The sequence below is a fragment of the Myotis myotis genome, unplaced genomic scaffold, assembly GCF_014108235.1.
Source record: "Myotis myotis isolate mMyoMyo1 unplaced genomic scaffold, mMyoMyo1.p scaffold_m19_p_20, whole genome shotgun sequence".
Lineage (NCBI taxonomy): Eukaryota > Metazoa > Chordata > Mammalia > Chiroptera > Vespertilionidae > Myotis > Myotis myotis.
The window spans coordinates 4,992,021-5,016,930 of record NW_023416325.1 but is presented as its reverse complement, the minus strand read 5'-3'; the positions used below and the strand labels follow the sequence as shown (position 1 = coordinate 5,016,930).

Here is a 24,910-nt window from a genome sequence, read left to right as displayed (position 1 = left end):
GGCGGGGGGAGGCATGTAGGAGACAGCTGATAGATGTTTCTATCTCTCCCTCTCCCTCCCTCCCTCCCTCCCTCTCAAATCAATAAAAATATACAAAAAAATAAATAAATTAAAAAGACAAAAGTTCATTTCAGTGGGTATTAACAGGCAGAGCCCCATACCCTGGTATTTGCTTGTGAAGGAAGATGACAGAGGTAGCCCTGCATTTGCCACGGGGTAAACAGCCAGCCCGCAGGTTAAAGACCTGCAGGGGAGTATCACACCACCCAGTGCTGCTGGAGAAGAAACACTTGCCAGCTCTGATATTAGTGTTTTATTGAGAAAAGTACAGAAAACCCACCTATGGACACAACCTCAGATGAACCTAACAAGCAAGCCTCCGCACACCCTGTTGTCTTTGGAGTAACGTCTTGCCCATTCCAGCAAGTATCTCGGCTAACTTGGTTCCTTTTCCTCCAGGCTCAAAATAAAATCGAACTCCTCTACCAAAAAAGGGGGGAAAAGAAAGGAAGAATTAGGTCTTGTGTCTCCTCTTGAACGGGGAAGCTAAGCTAAGCTAAGCATCGCTCGTGTTATTCAAAACCCACTTATGGAGTGCGTTACTATGTGCCACGCATGCACTGCTGGGCACTGCATACACAGCGATGGGTGACTCAGGACATGCCTCCTCCCGCAGGGACAATACAGGTGAGGAGACAGACGCAGGGTAAGTACTGTGCCCAGGGCTGGGCAGTTAGCAAAGGTGAGTTGCCAGCGTCACTCTGGCATGCGGGTGACCGAGGACAGGGCCTGTCTTACCTCGGGTCAGGGGCTGAACCGAGAGCCTCTGGAGCGTGAAGAGCGCCATGTTCTGTAAAGGCCCACCGGTGGCTTTGTGAGCTTGGTGATGGGTCCTGAGCTCAGCCAGGGGAATGAAACGCTTCATCATCCGAACGAACTGGACATCCACCTGCATGACAAGTGTGTGGGACAGAAGGACGTGCCGCTGGACTCTGTCCGCTATGTTAGCTGCTTGTAGGTGTTCTGTTCTCCAAAGTCGGGGTAGCCCCGTCCGAGTCAGAGCTGAGCTCTGTGACCTGTCACACACACACCTCCCCCAGCCTCCTCTTTCCCTCTCTGTCCATCCTTCCCCTCGTGAAGTAGGAAAAATCATCTTTACCATGGACCATTTGGGGTTGTCTTTTTTGCTGGATGGATCATAATGGGGGTTGCTTTTCTCAAACTGTGTGTGGTCTGGGTAAGCCTCCTTCACAATCTGAAACCAAAACCAAGTCTTCAATCACTTGCCTGTGTAGTCAGCTCCATGGCAATTCTTTCATCCAAGTCCAACTGTCACTTCTGGCCCTGCACATTCTTACCCCATCTGCCTTGCTTTAGAGCCAATGGGGGCTCAGATATCTATATATATAAAAGGCTAATATGCAAAGTGTCCCCTTGAGAGTTCAACTGGGAATTCAATCACTCGCTATGACATACGCTGACCACCAGGGTGTGGCGCAGAACGAAGGAAGGCCCCGGCCAGCAGCTGGAAGGCCCCGATAGGCCCTGATGGCCGGCCAGGCCTAGGGACCCTACCCGTGCATGAATTTTGTGCACTGGGCCTCTAGTCTGGAAATTATACACGATCTAAGGCAAACGGGATGTCAGCCCCATCTTAACAGAAATATTAAAAGTATATTCTAAAACCAAATATTAAAGGTTATTGTTGGTTAATAAAAATATCCTGATAACACCTGCCTCGGAAGAGCTACCATCAGGCTTGTTTTTGAGTGAAAAGAGAAGGTATAGCAATGGAGAGATGTCTGGGACCTGAGATGAAGGCCTGTCTTGTCATAGTCCTGGTCACATGACAGGGCTAGGGCATTTCCCATGTTCCTGTGAGGGCAGCGATGGGAGGAGGACACTTTTTTGGCTACCTACTGAAGCGTTCACCCTTTGACTCTATCTACCTGAATAAGTGCTCCTGAAGGGGGGGGATGCAGACCCAAGCCTGTACAATTCACCTTCACAAGTCCTGCGATGCCTGGCTCTTTGCAGTTACTGTGGTAGAAGAAGGCTTCTTGCCCCAGCTTCATGGCTCTCAGGAAGTTCCGGGCCTGCCCCAGGGAAGCAGAAACAAGAACTATGTTCCCCACCCGCTGGAAAATGCTAGTGTTAGCAGAACTCGTCTGCTTTTATTAGGTGAGTTTTCCTTTACCGTGGTTTCCCTAAATTCAATTTTTTCTGAATCCTCCCCAGAGGGTATGCTTAGAGAGGGAGAGACAAAGAGAGAAACATCAATCGGTTGCCTCCTGTACACGCCCTGACTGGCGATCCTACCCACAACCTAGGTATGTGCCCCGATTGGGAATCGAATCCACCTTTTGGTGTGCGGGGTGACATTCCAACCAACTGAACCACCCAGTCTGTGCATCCCCCCAGTTCAGTTCTTGCCTTTGCCAAGATACCCAGACTTGTATTGGGACGCTGGCTAAAACACACACCATTTGTAAGGTGCATGCAATCTGAGTGATTATTTTTGAGGACATTCTTAGGTTTGGGTTCTGGGGAAAAGCAACCTTGGCTGAGATTTTGCTTCTGCATAAGGCCTAAGAAGGAGGCAGGCGCTCCTCCCGCTCCAGGTCTCAGCTTACCTGATAGTTGCGAACACCATCCCAGCATGTCATCTGCTTGGGCTCGGCTTGGAGATCCTCAATGCTGAACTAGGCGACAGGAAAAGAAAGGCATTCGTTAAATAATCCTGGGCCCATTGGTACGAACACAGGGAAGCTGACCATTCCCTCCCAAACATTGCGGTTGCTCCAGCTACAGTGGGAATACGCAGTTTACCGGGAAATAGCTCTAGACAGGCACCTGTATGGGGCGAAATATTAAGTGAGCTTTGTGTTACCTAACTTTGCTAACTAAGAGGATTAGTTAAATGGATAATCCAGAGCATAAAGTAATCTGCTGGTTATTTGTATTGGACATATTAAAATGTTATCTATATCTGTTTCCTCTGGGCTATTTTGAAATTGCTTTACATTCATTCCCTGGATCAGTGTGAGATAATGCTTGACAGGTAGCAAGAGAAAGGCAACTGAGTTGGCAAACTACAGCCTTCAGGCCAGATCTAGCTCTAAGCCCGGTTCTGTAAGTACAGTTTCACTGGAACACAGCCACACCATCTGTTTACCTTCCTGTCTATGCCACGTTCTTGCGACAGCGGAGTTGCAACAGCAGCTATAAGACCAGAGCGCCTAAGGTATTTGCTGTCTGGCCCTTGACAGAAAAAGTTTGCCATCCCTGTCCTAGACAGAGGATTCACAAAAAAGACAGTGGATGGTAGTCAGTCCTGCTGATTTTATTCCTTGCTACCAGTTCCCTACCCCTCAAAAATAGGAAGTTGGTAGTGGAACCCTGTGGTGTCCCATGTTCACTTCTTATTTTAAAAAAAGCAAAACCAAATAAATAGCTTGATGGGATTGGAGCCAGGGACATGGTCTCACCTTCACATCCACACCTTTCTCCAGGCGGCTTTCTGGCTCTGACTTCATCAGCCAGTAGCTGCTCACATTGTTCCCACACTTTTTAAGGGCTGAAGTCTCCCGAGGGCTGGATTTCTCCATCGTAGCTGGTGCCTCACCAGGGTTCTTAGCCTTGGTACGCTTTCCTGCTGGTCCCTCCTTGTCTGCCAGAGGAGAAGCAAGATGAGAGCTGTTATGATTGCTGAGAGGTAAGCTTCCATTGTGGCGAAAGCACAGACTTTGGAGTCAGACCGGATTCAAATCCTGGATCTCTCAGTTAGCAGCAGTGGCAGCTCAGCTACTGAACGTATTTCTTATCTACAAACATGGAAGAAGAATGCCTACCTCACAGGATATCTTTGGAACATCCATTCAATGGGGGTAAGAATACCTTCCATGGTTGTGGTTTAAAATGAAGGGTCCTAGCAGAGTACTTGGGCATACATTAATTAAGTCAGGGGTGGGGAACATCCGGCCTTTGGGCCACATAAGGCCTGAGAAATCATTTGGTCTGGCCCTGCCAAGGCATTAGGGGTGAGTTAATTCAATGTTTGAACAAACATAGGAGGCTGATTTTCAAGTTGGTAATTTTGTATGGCCTGCGAATGATGTTCTAAATATCCAAATGGCCCTTGACAGAAAAAGGTTCCCCACCCCTTGTAAATCAGTGTTTTTCCTTCCCTTCCTCACTCTGTCTTTGCTGAAGCTATCCTCTCCAATGAGGAAAAGTAAGCCCCTACTCCATGGACTTGTTTTGAAAAATAATAGAAACAATGGCCTTAGTGCCTGGCATTATAATAAACATTAGCAATAATTATCATCATCTCATACTTCTTTCCTGCTCCATCAGTGTGCTTTTGTGGCCTGATCTTTTTTGCTCCCTGAAGGTGTCAATAGAAGTTGGAGGAAACAACTCATTCAGGACTTTGTAGACGTGATAAAGACTGGATTTCATCCTAAGAGAATTAGAGAAAATGTGCCTGGAACATAGTAGGCCCTCAGTAGCTAGCAGTTGTGACATTCTTACTACATGACAGACTCTGAGCTCTGTTACCCTAATTGTAATTCAGTTAATCTATATATTCTATGGGATGATTTATGCATCTGGAAAATATAGCCCAGATTACATAACCAGTAATCACTCTGGGCTTTCTGAATCCACTTTATGACACTCAATTCACAGCCTCTGGTTCAAGTCAAAGCTCCTCCTGTCAGTCATCACAAAATACCACTTATGGATATCTAATGCCCTGAGCATTCCTAGCCGGGTTCCTAGTGGTCCCTTTAAGGGGCACACTAAACACCCATGTGTTGGTAAATAACGCTGCCATTCCCCACAGAGGTACCTTCTCTACCTTGTTCTGTTCCTGCTAGTCATCTACTCAGAATGCCACTTATCCTTGCGAATATAAAAAGGACACCTTGTTTTCTCCGCCTGTGGAAAGCCTTCCCATGCTTTAAGGCTAGTCTCAAATTCCACTTTCTTCTCAAGGACTTCCCGGTGATTCCTCCCTGCTCTCACACCTAGCAATACAGTCTCCTGGACCCTTTCACTTGTCCGCATTCTCTGAGAGCAGGAACTATATTCTTTTTTTTCTTTAAACTCTCACGGAGGTTATCTTTTCATTGATTTTTAGAGAGAGGAAGGGAGGGAGGGAAACATCCATGGGTTGCCTCCCACAGGCATTCCATCCCCACCACCCACCTCACCTGTCATCCCCAACCCCACCCCCCACCCCAGACTGGTTACTGCCAAGACTCAATCAAACCTGCGACCTTGCAGTGTACGGGGTGATGCTCCAACCAACTGAGCCACACTGGCCAGGGCAGGAACTACATTACTGACCTCGGTACATGCCACTCTGTATCACAGATATTTTGTGTGCTTACCAAACAGCTACTGCTTGAATGAACAAACAAGCAGAGGGGCTCTGGGTATCAGCCTGGCAGGGAGTAGAGAAGGCGGAGGACCACAGAGGACTCTCCCCACAAGCAGGAAGTGGAAGTGAACAGTATTCAACACCCTAGAAACGTTCTCTGGGAGGCTGCCTTTTTGCAGCCCGGGTGCAAGCTCACCTTGCCCAGCAGTCCCATGCAGCCTCTTCCTGGGTCTCGGCATGGTCTCCCTGCACCGGGCTCAAGAGCGGAAGATTCTGGAATCTACGAGACACAAGAGGCAGCTCAGCACTTGCCCCCAGAGACGTGCGCCAAGCCAGATGGAGACAACGAGACTGAAAGGGGGTTTCAGCCCTGAGGCTCTTTATCCAAGAACACAGACTGGGTTCCCACCCCTCAAATCCTTCTCCAATTATCTACACCCCCATTTTCCATCTCGCTTAACCTAACCCCTAAACTTTCTCCGACTTTCCTCGGACAACTTGCTCATTCGTTCGCCACTCTCTAGAACCCAACACGCTACTCCGCAGACAAGCCTTTCAACGCGCATCCTTCCGACCCCCAGGCCGCAGGGATCTCTGGGAGTTGTAGTTCCTGCTCCTGACGCAGACCCACCTGAACCCAGATCGCATGGGGCCGCCGGGAGAGCGGCTGCTCCCAGAGTGCACTACAACTCCCAGAGTGCACCACGGCCCCCAGCGTGCGGGGCAGGGCCGTAGCCGGGAATGGGGCTGCCGCCGCGGGGTTGGGCCGCGGGGGCCGGCCTAGGTCAGGAGCTCTCGGGCCCTGGCGGGAGCTGGGAGCGGAGCGATGTGGCGGAGCAGCGGCCTGAGACTCGGAGCGCGGCTCTGCTGCCCTCGCGGCGGCGCCCGGGCTCCCGCCGAGCGCGGCCACCGGAGCCTGGTCTCCTGCATCGACCGTAAGGCTCCCCCTGGGGAACAGGTGGCCCGGGGCCCGGGCTGGGGCCGTGGTCTCCGCGCCCGCGGAGCGCGCTGTTGCCCCGGGAGGTCGGCGCCGCCTGCCGCCTGTCACCCATGGCGGTCACCCTGTCCGATCCACCTGGGTGGCCCCCGAGCGGACTTTGCGCTCTCGGACCTCCGCCAGCCTGTTGCGCCCCTCGGCCTCGCCTGCTACCTCTCCCGCACCCCCGCACCCCCGCACCCCCTCGGGCAGACATGGTGGCGGAGCCGGCTCTGAACCATGTGGTCCAGGCCTCACGGCTCCTGAGCCCCGTCCTTTCCGCCGCCCTCCCCACCGCCCGGAGCAGCGATTTCCCACCGGAATGTGTAAAACATGCAGGACCCGGACTGCTTAGTCACGGACATTGACCTCTTTCTCCTTAGATTGCAGATAAAGAAGTGGTAACAGCCGACACAGCAATAGCCGACGGTGTGAATGGATCCAAACTATACCTTTTTTTTTGAGATTATACATATATATATATGGAGTGCGGCAGAGTTTTAGCAATTAGTTTATGTGCCATGAGATGAAAAAGGTTGAAAATCGCTGCTCTGCTCTGGAGGCACTTGCAGATTCTTGGCTGACAGTGTCTTCCTACCACGCGGGGTCCTCTGACGCTAGATGGAGCTATGAAAGGACAGTGGGGTCTTGACTTACGAGTTTAATTGGTTAACTCCAATTACTCTATCAACCCAAAAAACTCGTTAGTCGGGACACTCGTAAGTCAAGGCCCCACTGTACTTTGTAGCGAATACAGCTCACTCCGCGCTGCTAACGCCGTTCCTTGGTTGCGCAGACCTTCCTTAAACTTGGTGTCTATCATCAGCCCCTTGATATGTTTTGTAAGTTGACTTAGGAAATAAGTACAATAGCTCAGGGCCTTACATTTACCCTCACAGCTCTGTTACCAGCCCTGCGTTTAGGTAAGGAGTGGGTGCTTAGACAGGTGCCGCAACCCGTGACTGGTGGTGGTGGTGGTTTTTGTTTTTAAATCGTAACAACAGGTCATAAAGGCAGTAAGAATGTAAAAAGCCTGGTGCTGGTGGCAGTAGAGGGACAAGAGCTCTAGGTAATGCAAGATTTGCTAATCAGACTTTATACCTTGACATCGGTAGCTAGCAAACACTTTTACTGTCGACATTCCTAAAAGAAAAGGGAATACTTTGCAAGTGGGAAACCACCAGAGCTTACAGAGCTGAGTGTCTTTAGGGGTCAGGCAGGTAGCGTAGGTGTGAATAACAGGAGGGCGAGGAGCCAGGCTGGCAGCAGCACCCAGCACCACTTTTTTCCCTCTGAAACACATGTTTTAAAATAAATGACGCTTTTCTTTACAGCAGGAGAGTCTGCGAATCCCTTAGACCAGTGGTTCTCAACCTTCCTAATGCCGCGACCCCTTAATACAGTTCCTCATGTTGTGGTGACCCCCAATTTCATTGTTACAAATGGAACCTAATTAAAGCACAGTGATTCATCACAAAAACAATATGTAATTATATATGTGTTTTCCGATGGTCTTAGGCAACCCCTGTGAAAGGGTCGTTCGACCCCCAAAGGGGTCGCGACCCACAGGTTGAGAACCGCTGCACTAAGGACTAGGAGACTGTTTACCTCTCAATGTCCTAAACCACCTTCACAAGGTGCTGCCCTGGTTAGCACTAGAACTTGTTAAACAGCAGTGGTTCTCAACCTTGGCTGTACATTAGAGTCACCTGGGAATCTTTTTAAAATCCTGATTTCTGGGCCTCATCCTCCGGAAATTCTGTTTCTTTGTTATGGGGTGGGGCCACAACATTAGTAACCAAGAAACAGAATTTCCGGAGGATGAGGCCCAGAAATCAGGATTTTAAAAAGATTCCCAGGTGAGCCCTAACTGGTTTGGCTCAGTGGATAGTGGGGACTCAAGGGTCCCAGGTTCGATTCCGGTCAAGGGCAGGTACCTTGGTTGCGGGCACATCCCCAGTGGGGAGTGCGCAGGAGGCAGCTGATCGATGTTTCTCTCTCATCAATGTTTCTAACCATTCCTCTCCCTTCCTCTCTGTAAAAAATCAATAAAATATATTTTTTTTAAAAAAGATTCCCAGGTGATTCTAATGTGCAGCCAAGGTTGAGAACCACTGTTAAACAGGATTAACTCCTTGCCAGAGGGGATAGGGAGTAGTTCTGTCAACAAGTAGGTAAATATTTGTTTAAATATCAGTTCTGGGGATTTCTAGAATCTTGTGGAATAACTTTAGCCAATGAGGCGCTTTTCCACATTCTTAAAGGAAATTGTCTTTTTTAAATGGTAAAATAAGAAGAGGACGTTGCCCCTTCCATAGGTCGTCCTGCATGTTAAAATATCAAATTCATGGAAGCGATCAACAAACGTTTCTCATTGTTTCATTGCATATTTTAATGTGAAAAATGATTTTTAAGAAAGCTGGTTTTATGATGTTTCAGTATATATTATGCCTTTATCTAAAGTGCCCTCCTTTGGCAGATACTATCATTTTACACACGAGGAAATTTATTTCGTGTCTAGTGGAGCCCCTTGTTTTGCACTGTGATAACTGAGCTTTGAGCTGCACCGGACTTACGGACGTTGCAGGGTTAATCATTTCAGAACCAGAGCGCACATGACCCATTCCTTGTCCGGCGCTGGACCTTCCCACGGCAAGATTCCCTGGACACCAAGATTCTCGAATAGGATATTGGTTCTGTACTGTGGGTGCATTTAAAGATTCATATTATTGGGAGCTTTTCTTTGTGTGTTTTCACCCCTTACTTATTGTACTTCAGTTGCTGTACAGTGAAGGCTTTCCTTGTCTCAATTGGACTCTTTTTCCAGTTGGCTTTACCATTTTAGCATGTGTGTGTATGTGTGCGTGTGCGTGTGCGTGTGTGTGTGTGTGTGTGTGTGTGTGTGTGCTGGTTTCTTGAACTCTGCCAGTAACTCCAGCCAACATCACGAGGTGTTTGCTTTGTTTTTATGGTGTGTTTTCTGGGACCGTAGGTATTTTTCACTAGTAACTATGCTTTCGTGTGTGTAATTGGCTTTTTAATTGACTTCTTCCACTTTTTTCCCCCCTTCAAGTAATGCTCTCCTTTCGTTAGCATTCCTTTAGCTAACATTGACTGTTTGGTCATCTTAAAAAATGTGACTATGTTGTATTTACTTATACATACAACTTGCATACACCTGTTCCCTATTTTTTACTTAGCTTGTCATTTAAATCTAGTTTTTCCTCGAACTACTTGTTTTACTCTGTCAAATAATAATGACTGTAAACGTTTATGGAGCCCTTGCTGGGACCGAAATTCCGTAGCACGTCTCTTACCTAGTGAGATGCTTGCACTGCTACCATTTATGTGTGAGCGGCCCATATTCACCTTGGTGACCCCAGCACTGTCCCCAGTAGACAGTCCGCAAATCCTCTTTGGGGAATGGTCTTTGAGCGATACCTTCAGGGCATTTCTGCAGAACTGTGCACATAAGTGGCCCGACTCCCAGTTGGGAATTCATGATTTTATCCCTAAGGCTGTTCCTGCGGGAAACACCTACCATAAGGTTTCTGCTCCCGGCTTCTCAAGGCTGCCGAATCCCTAATCCTCACAGTGACTCATTTCTGAGTTTCCCTTTTAACGAGAGTCGTGGGACAGACAGACGGCTTCCGCCTGCCGCACACGGGAGGTGCCCAGCACTGCCCCAGAGGAACTCTGCCACCAGCACATGCTCCCTGCCAGAAGGGCTGTGCGTTGGTGTTAGGCACTGAAGTATTTATTTTGTTTGGTTGTTTTTGTTAATCCTCACCTGAGGTTATTTTTCCATTGGTTTTTAGGGAGAGTGGGAAAGACAGAGAGAAACATCGATGTGTTTGAAACACATCGACTGGTTGCCTCCTGCACCGGCCCCTACCAGGAGCCTGCAACCTAGGTACATGTCCTTGACCGGAATCCAACCTGGAGCCCTTCCGTCCGCAGGCTGACGCTCTGTCCACTGAGTCAAACCGGCTAGGGCGGCGCTGAAGTCAGTTTAATTTTAAAGTCTGCACTACCTTGCCAAACAGGAAACGTATTTTAGATCTTACTTCACTAGCTGGTTGACTTGCAAGCTCTGCTTTCCAAGTCACTCCTCTCTCTCTCTCTCTCTCTCTCTCTCTCTCTCTCTCTCTCTCTCTTTCTCTCGGTGCAGTTTTCTAACAAGTTGTGAAAAATGCTTAATGTTCATGTCATGAGGGGAACTGACGGGCTAAGAAAAACTTGTAATGATATTGTAAATGGAATAGTCCCTGTTTTAAGCAGGCAGACGCAGCTATCTTCCTCCCGGAGGGCACCACCCCTGATGAACTACACGGGGTGCAGCCTTCCACGCAGTGTTTAAGCTCTTCAGAAACTTCTCCCGTTGGTGCTGCTCAGTTATTCATTGTCCTTAGCTTCTAAGTATCTTAGAGCTAGAAGTGAAGGAGTTACTCAGTCACAGCACTGTTAGGATAGAGAGTGTTCTGAGAATCCCCAGTCCATGGGTGAACACAGATTTAGTAAGGCCTTAGCCATGCTTTCAGCACTGAAACGCTTCCATCAACACTTCTCAGTGAGCGACCTTGTCCTAATTTGCAACGTTAGCCAAAGTATACAGCTTTTTCTTTCCCAATTGATCTTTCAAAGTGAATGTTGGTACAGATGGACAGCTGTGGACAGGTACCAGCATACATAGATAGGGCAGGGCTTTCCCAGGACACTAACACAGAACAGGTAGGAGGACATCCTAAAGGAAAAATATGTTTGCCGTGATTTGAGGGTCAGTGTGTGTTTATTATTATTTCAACTTGAGGCCTGGTGCACAAAATTTGTGCACTCACGGGGGTCCCTCAGCTTGGCCTGCACCCTCTCGCAGTCCAGGAGCCCTCGGAGATGGGAGAGGCTCCCACCACCACTGCCGAGCTCACCAACTGTGAGCCTGGCTTCTGGCTGAGCAGCACGCCCCCTGTGGGAGCACACTGACCACCAGGGGGCAGCTCCTACATTGAGCGTCTGCCCCCTGGTGATCAGTGCGCATCATAGCAACTGGTCATTCCGCCATTCAGTCAATTTGCATATTAGCTTTTTATTATATAGGATGTGGAATTTATGAGGAGGAAGAGATAAGAGTATTGAAAGAATAAACTGGTAGGTAAATAAAGTCAGCTGATCCACTTGGGAGTAAAGGAAGAAAGAGAAAGGTGACACTACACCAACAGAACTGGTTGATGGTGGGTGAGGTCTGTCTTTGGGTGTTAAGGGAAGAACTGTGTATGGGAAATGCTGTAGCAAGTCCACCGTCCCACCTTCCTGGTGACCCTTGTTAGCAGTCCTTTTCCTGGACCCCTGTTCTGGAACTGCATGCGTGCAATCTTGCCCACAGCTTCCATCGGACTAAATGAAGAACAGAAAGGATATCAGAAAGTGGCCTTTGACTTTGCAGCCCGGGAGATGGCTCCCCATATGGCAGAGTGGGACCAGAAGGTAGGAGTTTTCCTTGTGGCCCGATGTTCCAACAATTGCCTTTTCTTCCTCTGCTTGTAGTCCTAAGCGTTAGGTGTTTAATCTCCACCTATGCGTGTGAGTGCTGGTATCGATTTGATTCCTTTCCTCGAGGCACCCTCCTCCTCTTGCGGATACCGGTTTTGTTTTGTTCAGTTTACACTGTGCAAAGATTCAGACCACTTCTAAAACCAAGGCAGCTGTAGATAATGAAAGAAACGTTAATGCCGGGAAACCGGTTCTCCCAGAAGGCATTTTAGCTGATTCCCCTGCGGAGATGACAGATGGGCATACTAAGTGGAGAGAATCCCCCAGACTCAAACATCTTAACCCCTCAGCGAGCCCTCTAAAGAAAAGTCCACCCGTGGCTCACTCCCTGCGGACCCCCTCTCTCTCGTACACAGGAACTGTTCCCCGTGGACATGATGCGGAAGGCAGCCCAGCTAGGCTTTGGTGGGGTCTACGTACGCACGGACGTCGGTGGGTCAGGACTGTCCCGGCTCGATGCCTCTGTCATCTTTGAAGCCTTGGCGACGGGCTGCACCAGCACCACCGCCTACATCAGCATCCACAAGTGAGTGCCGCCCCTGAAAAGCACAGTGAGGTCTCACCTGGGTTGACTAGGAAGTTTCCGATAAACAGGGAAAAGGTTTATCTTTTCAGAACCAGACTGTGAAAGTTCTTCTTTCGCAGGAGGTCTTCTGCTGCCTGCTGGCCTCTCGTCTGTTACCTTGTATGTTCTCAGAGAGTCGGGCCTCCTGCCTTCCCCCACAGCCTAAGTGGAGAGGGGCCACACACCCATCAGGGCCCTGCTCCCCTGTTCTTCAGCCCCCAGAGGAAACCTCCAGGACTCTGGGAAAGTACAGAAAGCTCTGAAGTCTAGGGAGCTCCGTTAGCCTAATTAGAAGCAGCGTGAACATCCAAGTGAGAAATACTTAGCCTTGGTTGTCTCTGGGCGAGGCGAGTTCCAGGAATAGGTTCCTAATCCAGGCCTTTCCATTAAAGTCGAATTGCCTCAATTGTGACTTTTCCCTTCTCACTCTCTCTTCTGCTTCTGTCTCCCTTCCTGCCTTTGTTCCCTTTCCCCCTCCCCTGCCCTCTCCCATTTCCTTTTTCATCTTTATGTCTGTGAATGTCTTCCCTTCTCGCTGTGCCTGTCAGCATGTGTGTCTGGATGATCGATACCTTTGGCAGTGAGGAACAGAGGCACCGGTTTTGCCCACCACTCTGCACCATGGAGAAGTTTGCTTCCTACTGCCTCACTGAGCCAGGTGGGTTTGCCGGTCTACAGGTGAGATGGCACTCAAGTACGGTCACTGAGCACTCCCCGTGGTCGGCAAACTGCGGCTCGCGAGCCACATGCGGCTCTTTGGCCCCTTGAGTGTGGCTCTTCCTAAGCCTTAGGAGTAAAGTTAATAAAAATGTACCTACCTATATAGTTTAAGTTTAAAAAATTTGGCTCTCAAAAGAAATTTCAATCGTCGTACTGTTGATATTTGGCTCTGTTGACTAATGAGTTTGCCGACCACTGCCTTAGCCCATTGCTACACAGAACCCGGTATTTGCTAAGAGGAACAGACTGTCATGACTTAGTTACAGACTAAGAAGCCTCGAGGGCACAGTTTCTCCAGGCTCCTTCTAGGACGGCGGTCGCCAACCGGTGGTCCGAGGACCACTGGTGGTCCGTGAGGTCTGAAAGGTTGGCGACCGCTGTTCTAGGAGGCTCACTGTAAGCTAGTGAGATGAGGATGGACACAGTCTGATTGTATATGCAGTTTTTACCCAGCACAGAGAGTTCCTTCGGCCCTCTGGATTTTAAAGGACCAAACTCTAAGTTTGTTTATATGGGAAGGTTTCCTAGGAGATGGAAACAGGCTGGAGCTCCCTTCCCTTCACTGACTTTCTCCGCGCCACCCTCTGCTTTCTCTCCGGTCCCTGCCGTAGGAAGTGGGAGCGATGCTGCCTCCCTTTTGACCTCAGCTAAACGGCAAGGAGATCATTACGTCCTCAATGGCTCCAAGGTACCAGCATGCTCTCCTCCCAGAACCACTTGAGATTGTTCCCGTCTTCTTGCTGACAGCGCCTGGATCCTTGCTGTCTGCCAGTTGATATCCCGTAGGATTTTCACATGTTGGGAAGAGAGCCTCTGACCCGCTTCCCTTTATTCGCCTTCCCGTTTCTGTCTCTTCTGGTCTGGTTCCAGGTCATTTCGTTCATTTTTGTCTGTGCTTCTTACAGCCTCATCAGCTGGATCCCTGCTTTCCCAGTCAGTGCAGTGTCTTTTCTGCCCCTTCTTATATCTGTGCCATTGTACCTCTTAGCGCAAGTATGTCAAACTCGCGGCCGGCGGGCCGCATTAAACGAGGCCTGCGGCCCACTAGCCACGAGTTTGACATGCTTGTCTTAGTGTCCTGTGGTCGGGAGGCCCCCAGGTGTTTTCCCGGATGGCGGGCTCTGAGAACCCAGGCGTCCTTGATCCCTGTGCACACCCCCTGCCACCCCACAGGCCTTCATCAGTGGTGGAGGGGAGTCGGACATCTATGTGGTCATGTGCCGAACGGGAGGACCAGGCCCCAAAGGCATCTCGTGCATAGTGGTTGAGAAGGGGACCCCTGGCCTCAGCTTCGGCAAGAAGGAAAAGAAGGTAAGTAAGTGCCTGTTGACAAGAAGCGAGTCAAGCTCTGAGACGCCCCTGCCAGAGCACGCTCCGCCCTGTTTGACGAAGTAGCTTCTCATGCTTTCCAGCTTGCCTTGGAGGCAGTTGCCTCTAGTAGGGTTTTGACGGGGACATATAAAATAGAATAAGGCACCGTCAACAAAACTCTAGGCCACTGGTGAAAGTGGCAGTTTGCCCGTCAGTCCACAGCTGCCTGTTGCTTCAATGTGAGTGATTTCCCTGTCATCTCTCCTCTTGCCATTGTGGCCTGTATTTCTTATCCGGCTTCTGTTATCCCAAGAATATATACATATGGAAGACCTGGAGTTGACTAGAAGTCTCGGGAATGATGTAGATGGGTCACTTTTCTTCTTCACGTAAAAATGAAGCCTAACTCATTAGAGATGACTGTGGATGTTTCAGCCATGCTCACAGAGAGAGTATTCCCATGGTGCTTTGAGAAGACATTGCTAGGGTTAAGAAAGCTCATCGCCACGCCATGAATAGTGTAGCTGTAATTATGTAACTGTGGCTGGTAATTAGGGTGAGGCCCATTCAGATTTGTTAGGCCAGATGACTGGCACAGTCATGTACCTGCGATATGTACTGTTACGGTTAGTAGGACCTTTGGGGAGAAGTCAGGTAATGAGATAGCCCCTAAATAGACTTCTGGGGACCCGAGCCACTGACCTTCCCCCCCCCAACCCCCCCCGCTCCGTGGCCCTCTGTCCTGCCAGCATGTGCTTGGACTTGGCATATTTAAAACATTGTGCAGCTAAGACAGTGGTTCTCAACCTTCTGGCCCTTTAAATACAGTTCCTCATGTTGTCACCCAACCATAAAATTATTTTCGTTGCTACTTCATAACTGTAATGTTGCTACTGTTATGAATCGCCATGTAAATCTCTGATATGCAGGATGGTCTTAGGTGATCCCTGTGAAAGGGTCGTTCGACCGCCAAAGGGGTCGCGACCCACAGGTTGAGAACCGCTGAGCTAAGAGCTTTATACCAGCAACTGTGCGTTGCCAGGTGGGGTGGAACTCGCAGCCAACCCGTGCCGTCATCTTTGAAGACTGTGCTGTCCCTGTGGCCAACAGAATTGGGAACGAGGGGCAAGGCTTCCTTATCGCCATGAAAGGCCTGAATGGAGGAAGGATCAATGTTGGTGAGACCTCGAAGGGAGAGGGCAGGGAGGGCAGCGGGCTGGGGCGGGCAGCACTGTCCTCCTGGCTGAGTCGAAGTGTCTGCACTTTCCTTCCTAGCTTCTTGCTCTGTTGGGGCTGCTCATGCTTCAGTCGTCCTCACCCGAGACCACCTCAATGTCCGGAAGCAGTTCGGAGCGCTCCTGGCGAGTAACCAGGTAACTGCCCGGTTCCAGCCCGAGACCTGGTCTGTGGCCCACGTTCTCTGGCAGAGAGTGGAATTCTGCCTGGTCTTAGCTGGAGCCTCTACTCTCTGTCTATCAGTAGTGTTTTCCAGAGGCAGTAATGTCCGTGCAGGGCCAGTGCAGTGGACTGGACTCCAGGCAGTACATTTCCTCTGCAAGAGGCAGGAGGCTTGAGACTGCGAGTCACTCAGGAGGGTGCCTCGTTGGAGATCCCACAGAGGCCCCAGATCAGGTGCTGCTGGAAGCCGCCTGCTCGACTGGTTCTCGTCTCCCCTCTTGCCCTAGTACCTGCAGTTCAAGCTGGCTGATATGGCCACAAGGCTGGTGGCCTCGCGGCTGATGGTCCGCAGCGCGGCGGTGGCCCTGCAGGAGGAGCGGGAAGATGCGGTGGCCCTGTGCGCCATGGCCAAGCTCTTCGCTACAGACGAATGTTTCGCTGTAAGTGATGGTGCACTCTGGCTCTCCTGTGAACCAGGGGCATCTGCTAGGTCCGCTCCTGGGATGCTGCAGGGGGCCTTGGGGCTTAAGGATGTAAGTTAACTCTGGACGGCCTGCCAGGGGCGCCCCAGCTGGCTTTTCACCTGCTCCAGGCCGCCACACAGGTTACTCGGTCACTGCCCTTCGGTTGTGTGCTGGATGAGACCTGTCTTCGGAAGAAGGTGCAGAGCAGCCCAGTGCCTCCTGCTCCAATGTGCTGTGTGTACAATGTCAGGGGCAAAGCCATCCCACACTGAGGCTGTGTTGTTGCCACTAGATGGCACCTTAGCTTCATAGAATCCCAGCCGTGGTGGTTGCAGATGGCTCCTCCCTGCGAGCCCGGAAGCTGGGGCTCTGCTCTGCCTGTCGGGTGGGGACTGACCCACTCAGCAGGTGGACGTCCCTTGTCTCTGACCACAGAGCTGCAGCCCCTTTCCTGCGTGGCTGGTTATCCGGAGGTGGTTCTTTGTAACATTAGTTCGCAGCAGATTGCGGGTGAGGGTGGAGAGAGAAGCCACTGGTTCCGGCTTCCTGAAGTAAAGATGCCTAATCTGTGTCCCCCTGCAGATCTGCAACCAGGCCTTGCAGATGCACGGAGGCTACGGCTACCTGAAGGACTATGCCGTCCAGCAGTACATGCGGGACTGCAGGGTCCATCAGATCCTGGAAGGTAAAGCCCCTAGCGGCGGTTTTCTCCCTCCAGGGCACTCACAGGATCACCAGCCAGGCCCCGTCGGCGGCATCTTCCTGCCTGCCGCCTCCTGCCCTGCTCCAGGAGGACCTGTGCTGCCCCCAGAGGGCTCCAGCCTGGGAGTCGCTTCTCTTCTCGTCTTTTTCTTTGTAAATTTTAGAGAAGGCTTAACCTGAGGTGATACATGAGAAAACATTTTGAAAACTCTAGCAGCGACTATTCTTGACTGTGGTAAAGGAAGTACTTGGTCCTCAGGAATCCCTAGACTTCTGTACAGTGATTGAAAGGTCAAATGGGAGCCAGTGATCACCCACTGCCTTTCCAACTGGTGATCAGCCAGATGGTCTAAAGGACATTTCTGTCAATATTGCTACTGCACTTTCCAGTGAAATAGTCATGAGTGTATGGGCAGCTTCTTGGAAATCACACGTTTGGGTGGGAATTGTGTAAGGCTTACACCAGGGGTCCTCAAACTACGGCCCGCGAGCCACATGCAAATACAAATATTGTATTTGTTCCCGTTTTGTTTTTTTACTTCAAAATAAGATATGTGCAGTGTGCATAGGAATTTGTTCATAGGTTTTTTTTTTTAACTATAGTCTGGCCCTCCAACGGTCTGAGGGACAGTGAACTGGCGCCCTGTTTAAGAAGTTTGAGGACCCCTGGCTTACACTGTAAGCTGTTGGCCGTCACTCTCCACACCAGTGCACACGCCTTGAAATCCCTTCTCTGTTGCTCCAGCTGGTACAGGTGTCCGGGGTTGTTACACGGCAGGGACAGCCGACGGGCAGCGGCTTATCTAAGCGACTTTCAGTGGAACAATGTGGGGCTGCTTTCATGGGCCTCTGAGCACGGGCTCTCCTGCCCCGCCAAGCCGCCTTCTCAGACCTGAGCACGCCTGAGAGTCGCCTGGAGGGCTTGTGAGGACAGGTGGCTGGGCCCCACCGAGTTCCTGTCTCAGGGTCTTGGGTGGCCAGACAGTTTGCATCTGTAGCAAGTTTCCAAGTGGGGCTGCTGCTGCTTTTCTGAGAGCCACACTCGCACACCTCATCCCCAAATACTAGTGTGTGTGCGCTCCATTCTAGTGCTCACACGAGTCGGTCTCCTCCTCTACTCCCGCCGTCACTTTCTCACCCAGCGTTGTGAGTGTAGGAAACTACCTCGATTTCACCCAGCCTTCACCCCTCAGAGTGAGTGGGAAAAGCCAGGCACTTCTGTATCAGGCTGCACGTCATCCACTCAGGGAAAACCCGGCGCTGATCCTTATCCCTTTGTCTATCGTGGACTTTGTTATTGGATAAATCAGGAATTTTAGACTTGATTTTATTTGAGATGTATGATCTCATCCCTCATAGAGGTTCCTATTTCTCTTTGCATTAGAAGCCATTGTAAAAATGAAGCAAGCCATTGCCACACACACACACACACACACACACACCCCTCCCGTGTCAGGGAAAATGTTTGTTCTTTTAAAATTGAGTGTTCTGATTACCAAATAAATTTGTGTATTTATTGTTGAAAATTTATAAAATATAAGTAAAAAAAAATCACTTATGTTTCCACATCCAGAATTAATAATTTGGACTCCTTTCGTGTGTAAGTCCAAAAAATATCTCCTTTGGTCTTTTTCTATGCTTCTTTAGGTACATTAAAAAAAAATAGAATTATACTACATATACACCATTTCTTCTTCTTTTACCTAATATAAGCACTTTACCATCAGGAGAGGTTTATTTATTTAAAGAATAGTTTATTGATTTTTATAGAGAGAGGAAGGGAGAGGGAGAGAGAACATTCATCAGCCGCCTCCTGCATGCCCCCTACTGGGGACAGAGCCCACAGCCTGGGCACGTCCCTGACCTGGAATCACACCAGCAACCCCTTCAGTTCACGGGATGATGCCCAACCGAGCCCCACCGGCCAGGGCAGGAGAGGTCTTTATAAAAGTAAATTTATTCCTCACTTTCTGACCTTTCTCTGTACTTTGGAGAGAAGTCTGTGGCAATTTGGTCCCCTGCCGGGATAAAAGCAAGCATCGTCATTTGCATCATGCCTACCCTGAGCGAGGCGTGCACACCCTGGTCAGACGCTGCCGAGTTCTCAGGCACACTTGGCTGCTACTCACTGCTTCATTCTTACTCCTCCCTCTTCCAGGCAGCAACGAAGTGATGAGGATGCTGATCTCGCGAAGCCTGCTTCAGCAGTAGCGCTGGATGCGGTGCTCTGCCACTGTGTGGAATGTGCACTTGAACTAGTGTTGAGTGGCCCCTGATGGACGGTTCTGTTACATATGAATCATGAATAAGGTCATAGGCCCGAGCCCTCCGAAGAGGACCTGCCTCAGTGTCGGCATGAGCGCTGTGGGGCTGGCGCAGCCTCGTCGGAGGCCTGGCAGAGCAGCCTTGGTGGGGTGTCGCGAGGCCACTGCCGTGTTTCCTGAAGCACAAGTGCCTGATGATGACGCATCAGCGACCGTAGTCCTCTCTGCAGCCACATGGTCTCGATCTGCCTGCGTGTGCTGGTTCACCGGATCCTCCTCCAGGAAGCTGGGTGCTCCGTGCAGGGTGTTTCTATTGATGAGGCAAAGGCGTGGGGAAGGGGAAATGGAGAAAAGTGGCCTGTCTTTTCTGTCCCCTGCACCTCAGCTGGAGACACAGGTTTCTGTGGGCGCACTTCCTCCTAGCACACCTCGGAGTCAATCAGGATAAACGCGCCTCAGGGGAACTTGGCCCTGAGCGGTGACTTTGGGTGCCTGGATGTCTGGAACACCTGAATATCAAGGCCTGAGGCAACCTGGAACTCGGAATATTTGTGTTCTTTTTAAGAAGCATCTAGGAATAGTGTTCACAGTTTATAGAACCCTTTCTAGGAAGCACTTGGAGTATATCTTTTCTATCTACGTTTTTGTTTTCTTTTATGAAGCTGCTCTTTTTAAAGGTCTTTGATTGATAAATAAAATTTACCCCTTTCTGTACCATCTCAAGCTCCACTGAAGTGGGTTTTTTATTCTGTCTGTCTAAGCCTTTAGAACTATTTTTAAAAATGTATTTAAAAATATTTAAACACTTAACTAGATTTTGGAGTAATAATTTTTTTTAAAAATCTACCTAATTAGCTTTTAAAAAATAGTTCCCTGGACCCGGCCAGTGTGGCTCAGTTGGTTGGAATATCGTTTCATATACCAAAGGTTGCAGGTTCGATTCTATCCCCTCATCTCTATAGAAAAAATATCCCAGATATTTTGTTAACTACAAGTCAGGGTCTAGAGAGACCAAAATATACACCTTTAGCTATGACAAATATTTTCTCTTTTGATTGCGTATTCTCTGTAAGGAGCTGTGCTTGGCACTGCAGGGGGACAGGGTATGGGTGTGCTGCAAACTTTAAATAATTTCTGCCTCCAAAGGCCTTGTTTACTAGCTGTCGTACAAGGAAATGGTAGGGCTACAGAAGAGAGTGAGCTGGGGAAGTGATTACATAGGATGGGCATCAGGATTTTAGAGATGCTTAGGTGGGGCGTGGCCAAAACAAGGTTGGGAGCCACTGATGTAGGGGAAGTGTGAGGAAAAGACAAAACGAGAGGTAATCAGAGGCATTTGAAAGTATTAAAAGCACATTTAAACACATCCCTGTTTTGGGATCTGGATAAAGAACTGATGCCCTCTCATGTCCCTCTCCCCACTCTAGAGCTAGCTTCTCAGTCTCCCATGGAAACGATGCTCTAATTCGCTTCTTCATTTGCCCTTGTCCAGAGAAAGTCCAGGTAGACACCGGGATTCTCTCCCCACCCAGCGGTAAAGAGCTCTCTCCCCGCCTCAGTGATGTCTGCTGGCTCACCTTGGTGTGGGGGTCCATTGCCAGGAGGTCCAGGTGCTGTTGAAGACGGAGATCCAAGAGCTCATGACAGCCACCAACCTGAGTGACAGCGTCAGGACTGGCATCCTGGAGCCAGAAGAGGTGCCAGCACTGGTGAGGATGGTCATCCCATGACCTTCCGACCTTCCGACCTTCCTCAGGGCCCAACGGAAGCCAGGCCTCCGAGGCCGTCCCAGCATCGATGCTTTCTTACCATCGGGCCTCCGTTCCAGCAGCAGCCCTGGGCAGACACAGTAAGTGCAGCCGTTTCCCTGCCACAGGGTGCCCGGCTTCATAAGGTGTACGCCAAAGGCCACGTTCTCTGAGGAGGGATTCAGACAGCCTTGCTCAGTGAGCGGAGCCCAGGCAGGCACTACGCATAGCCGTTGGGCACAGTTGCAAGGTGAAGGTTCAGAAAAGACAAAAACAGTTTTCTCTGCCTTTGAGACCCAACCTTGAATAATCCGTGCTGAGTGTTCCCAGCAAGGATCCGTTGCCTCAGTGCCCAGAACGTGACCCACCAAGTGTCTCCTATCCAATTTAGAACTCCCCTGCCACTGGCCTACAGGGTTCGATTCCGGTCAAGGGCACGCACCTTGGTTGCAGGCTCCTCCCCAGCCTGGACCCTGGTCAGGGCTCGTGCAGGAGGCAACCAATCGATGTGTTTCTCACACATGGCTAGTTCTCTCTGTCTTTCCCCTCTCTCTTCCACTCTCCCTAAAAAGCACACGGTCCACAGTAATCCTTGTACCGTGCGTTAAGCACAATCGTAATGAACATACCTGGAATACTTAGGGTGCTAGGACTTCTTCAAAATGACTCCCCTTATTTTATGTGATTTGACCTTATAATAACCTCATAAAACAGGTGCACAGTTCATCGTCATTTTATAGACAGTCAAGAAAAAAGCTTATGGTCACGATGCGATTAAGTCACAGAGCCAGGATTGGATCCCGGCAGCCTGACCCAAACCCTGTGTTCTTCAGCATCGTCCATGTGTAAACATCACAAATACAGACATCCCACGAGTGCCCACTTTATCTCTGCCCACTTCACACAGGAGCAGGACTGAGGCTGACCGTGACTAGAATGGGGACGGACTGTTTGTTCTTTGAGTAAACAAGGATGCGGTGGCTCTCCTAGGAAAATCCACATTGACATCGTCCTCACTCGGGCAGGGAAATGCTTGCTAATCCGCACTGACCTCCTCAATGCCTCCTCACAAAAAGGTGGGATGGGGAGAAGCACCCGCAAGTTGACCAGAGACCATTTTTATGTCTTGCTTTTATGATGATGATGGCCTCCTCGGTGGAGAGGTAGTTCGGAGGAGGATAAATTTCCTGTGAGGAAAACATAACCCTGTAAGTATATATATTTTAAATTAGACTCCCCATTTTAGGGTAGTTGTTCCATTCATTTTCCGGGGCCACTCATTGGTTTCCCCAAACTAAATCCATCTTTTTGGCCTTACCTGTGCCAATGCTTAATGACTATCAGTCATTAAGTTAAGAAAATACCCATAATCAACTCTTTGTCTATCATCTACCAGAACATGTTATCTATGTGGTCAAATACAACTTTTTAAAGATAATTTCAGTGTAAGCGGTTTAACTGTTATTTGATGCCATATACATCAAATATGAATTAGAAATCAATGTCACACTCTTTGTTTTAATTTGTATCATACAGAAAGCCTTACATTACTGTACTTTGCCAGTTTTCTATTCTTACTATTAAAACAGCCTTGTACTAGAATGCTGAGGGGATGCGCAGACAATACTGATTTGCACATATGGTTACGGCGGGTTCTGGCAGGTTGAAGGAGCTGGGAAAACTGCTGAAATGTGAAACATGAGAGGGTCTCCAAGTCCAGGCAATCATGGCCCATTCCCCTTGCTGAGCCCCAGTCTGTGCTGTGCTTTTTGCACAAATAAATCCAAGCGTCTTGTGTCCCCTCATCAGGAAGGTTGTCAGTGAAAACCTTCAGGAAGGTTCTATTTGAAAAGTTGGATATCTCATATAGTTTTTAAACAGACACAAAAGCGTTCAGCTCTCAAGGGAAAAAGAACTAGGACGGGTTTATCTTCTGCTCATAGCACCTGACAGTTTACTAACTTGATACTGAAAATAAACCACATTAAAACCAAAGGAGAGGGGTGTTTTTGTTCTTATTTATTTAGTTTTTAATCCCTGCTGGAGGATATGTTTACAGAGAGAAAGCAGAAGAGAGAGAGAGAGGTTGGGGGTGAGGGGAGACAAACCACTGAGCCACGCCGGCTGGGCTGAAATTGGTTGCCTCCCATACACACCTCCCCACCGGGGATCACACCTGCATCCTAGGTATGTGCCTGACCTAGAATCAAACCCACACCCGTTTGGTGTAGGGTATGACTCTCCAACCCACTGAGCCACCCAGCCAGGGCATTCTGTCCTTTGTCTCTGTTCCCTTCTACTCCATGTCCTCAGGGCCCCCTGGGGATTGAGCCTGTAACCCGGGCATGTGCCCATGCCAGGAATCGAAACGTAACCTCTGGGTTCATAAGTCGATGCTCAACCACTGAGCCACACCATCGGGCTCATTTTAAAGTGTACAGTTTAGTGGCCTTAAGGACATTCACGTTGTTGTGTGACCATCACAACCCTTCATCTCCAGCACTTTTTCACCGTCCCAAACGGACCCTCTGCATTCCTATATTAGTATCATTATCCAAATCATAGCATGTATGAGCCTCTGTTTTCTCATTGGACAATAGTGTTGATTAAGAGAAAACTCCTGCTTATAAGATGCTAATGTAAGTAGAGTGAGCAGTGTAAAACCTAACAGAACTGAAGGTCGTACATGACAAGTCTCCTTGCCCCCAAATCAAACTTATACTTAAAAAAATATTGGACTAGCTCCAGGTTACAGCATAGTGATTAGACACGTATGTAACATACAAGCAATCGCTCCAATACGACCAGTACCCTCCGGTCAGCATGCACAGTTTTACAACGTAATTGACTACATTCCCTAGGCCAGTGATGGCGAACCTATGACACGTGTGTCAGAGGTGACACGCGAACTCATTTTTTTGGTTGATTTTTCTTTGTTAAATGGCATTTAAATATAGAAAATAAATACCAAAAATATAAGTCTTTGTTTCACTATGGTTGCAAAGATCAAAAAATTTCTATATGTGACACGGCACCAGAGTTAAGTTAGGATTTTTCAAAATGCTGACACGCCGAGCTCAAAAGGTTCGCCATCACTGCCCTAGGCTGTGCTTTACGTCCTGGGTGCTGTCACTTTAAGATGTCTCCTTCTATCGGTTATGAGCCCGTGGAAGACTTCCAATCATCGCTCACTCACAGAACCAAGGGCAGTGTGCATGTCTTGTACCCTCACCTTGTCAGGTTCTTATATTGGAAGTGGACTTACAAGGGAGACACTATGAGAGCAACATTTCAGTAGAACAGGAAGAAGGGGGCCTTACCAGAACACCAGCTCTTTTTCCTTGAGTAGGCGCCTCCGAGAAGGTCTCGGGTGGGGCTAAGGGAACACAAAACAACGGTCAGTACATTGGTGGCTGCTCACCAGGAGTTTCCTAGGGAGCTCTGCCTGATGTGGACAAGGGGCCATGGTGTAGGGAGGTGGCTGGCTAGCTGGGTCATCGTACTTGGTGGAAAAGATGGCAAGGAAGAAGAGAAGTAATGGTATGAGTTGGAAAAAAATTTTTTTAATGTATTTTTATTGATTTCAGAGAGGAAGAGAGAGAGAAACATCAATGATAAGAGAGAATCATTGATTGGCTGCCTCCTGCACGCCCCCCACTGGGGATGGAGCCTGCCACCAGGGCATGTGCCCTGACTGGGAATTGAACCCTGACCTCCTGGTTCACAGGTCAATGCTCAACCACTGAGCCATGCTGGCTGAGCTGAAAAGTCTTTTTATAGGTGTTTTTCTTACACATGGGAAATGGAATATGTGGCAATGATTAAAAGT

General features: G+C 49.2%; 2 protein-coding genes across 8 annotated transcripts; one reads left to right on the top strand and one right to left on the bottom strand.

Moving 5' to 3' along the window:
• Positions 1-298: 298 nt before the first annotated feature.
• Positions 299-6,125, bottom strand: THYN1 (thymocyte nuclear protein 1). 7 transcript variants are annotated; one of them, XM_036354222.1, is made up of 7 exons: positions 5,583-5,967; positions 3,489-3,670; positions 2,634-2,702; positions 2,004-2,096; positions 1,160-1,255; positions 799-949; positions 299-482 (listed from the first exon to the last, which is right to left on the bottom strand). In XM_036354222.1, exons 1-7 carry the CDS (start codon positions 5,623-5,625, stop codon positions 436-438), a joined length of 681 nt encoding a protein of 226 aa, XP_036210115.1. In that variant the 5' UTR covers positions 5,626-5,967; the 3' UTR covers positions 299-435. The 7 variants fall into 7 exon arrangements, with proteins under 7 accessions (XP_036210115.1, XP_036210112.1, XP_036210110.1 ...); XM_036354219.1 differs by adding an exon at positions 6,018-6,125 and having other exon boundaries at positions 299-1,255; positions 5,583-5,666; XM_036354217.1 differs by having other exon boundaries at positions 299-1,255; positions 5,583-5,666; positions 5,875-5,972.
• Positions 6,100-20,052, top strand: ACAD8 (acyl-CoA dehydrogenase family member 8). Its single transcript, XM_036354212.1, has 11 exons — positions 6,100-6,321; positions 11,743-11,843; positions 12,266-12,435; positions 13,023-13,132; positions 13,806-13,882; positions 14,368-14,505; positions 15,548-15,683; positions 15,781-15,878; positions 16,191-16,343; positions 16,950-17,052; positions 19,228-20,052. Exons 1-11 carry the CDS (start codon positions 6,213-6,215, stop codon positions 19,278-19,280), a joined length of 1,248 nt encoding a protein of 415 aa, XP_036210105.1. The 5' UTR covers positions 6,100-6,212; the 3' UTR covers positions 19,281-20,052.
• The last annotated feature ends 4,858 nt before the right edge of the window (positions 20,053-24,910 follow it).

What these genes read in the sequence shown, in the direction of transcription:
- THYN1 (XM_036354219.1), bottom strand. Translation starts at nt 5,625, where the DNA reads ATGCCGAGACCCAGGAAGAGGCTGCATGGGACTGCTGGGCAAG. An exon ending in ATGGTGTTCGCAACTATCAG is followed by an intron (nt 2,097 to 2,633) that starts GTAAGCTGAGAC and finishes TCCCTGGGGCAG; the next exon opens with GCCCGGAACTTCCTGAGAGC. An exon ending in GCATCGCAGGACTTGTGAAG is followed by an intron (nt 1,256 to 2,003) that starts GTGAATTGTACA and finishes TTTTGGTTTCAG; the next exon opens with ATTGTGAAGGAGGCTTACCC.
- ACAD8 (XM_036354212.1), top strand. Translation starts at nt 6,213, where the DNA reads ATGTGGCGGAGCAGCGGCCTGAGACTCGGAGCGCGGCTCTGCTGCCCT. An exon ending in TCGGCAAGAAGGAAAAGAAG is followed by an intron (nt 14,506 to 15,547) that starts GTAAGTAAGTGC and finishes GTGCGTTGCCAG; the next exon opens with GTGGGGTGGAACTCGCAGCC. An exon ending in CTACAGACGAATGTTTCGCT is followed by an intron (nt 16,344 to 16,949) that starts GTAAGTGATGGT and finishes GTCCCCCTGCAG; the next exon opens with ATCTGCAACCAGGCCTTGCA.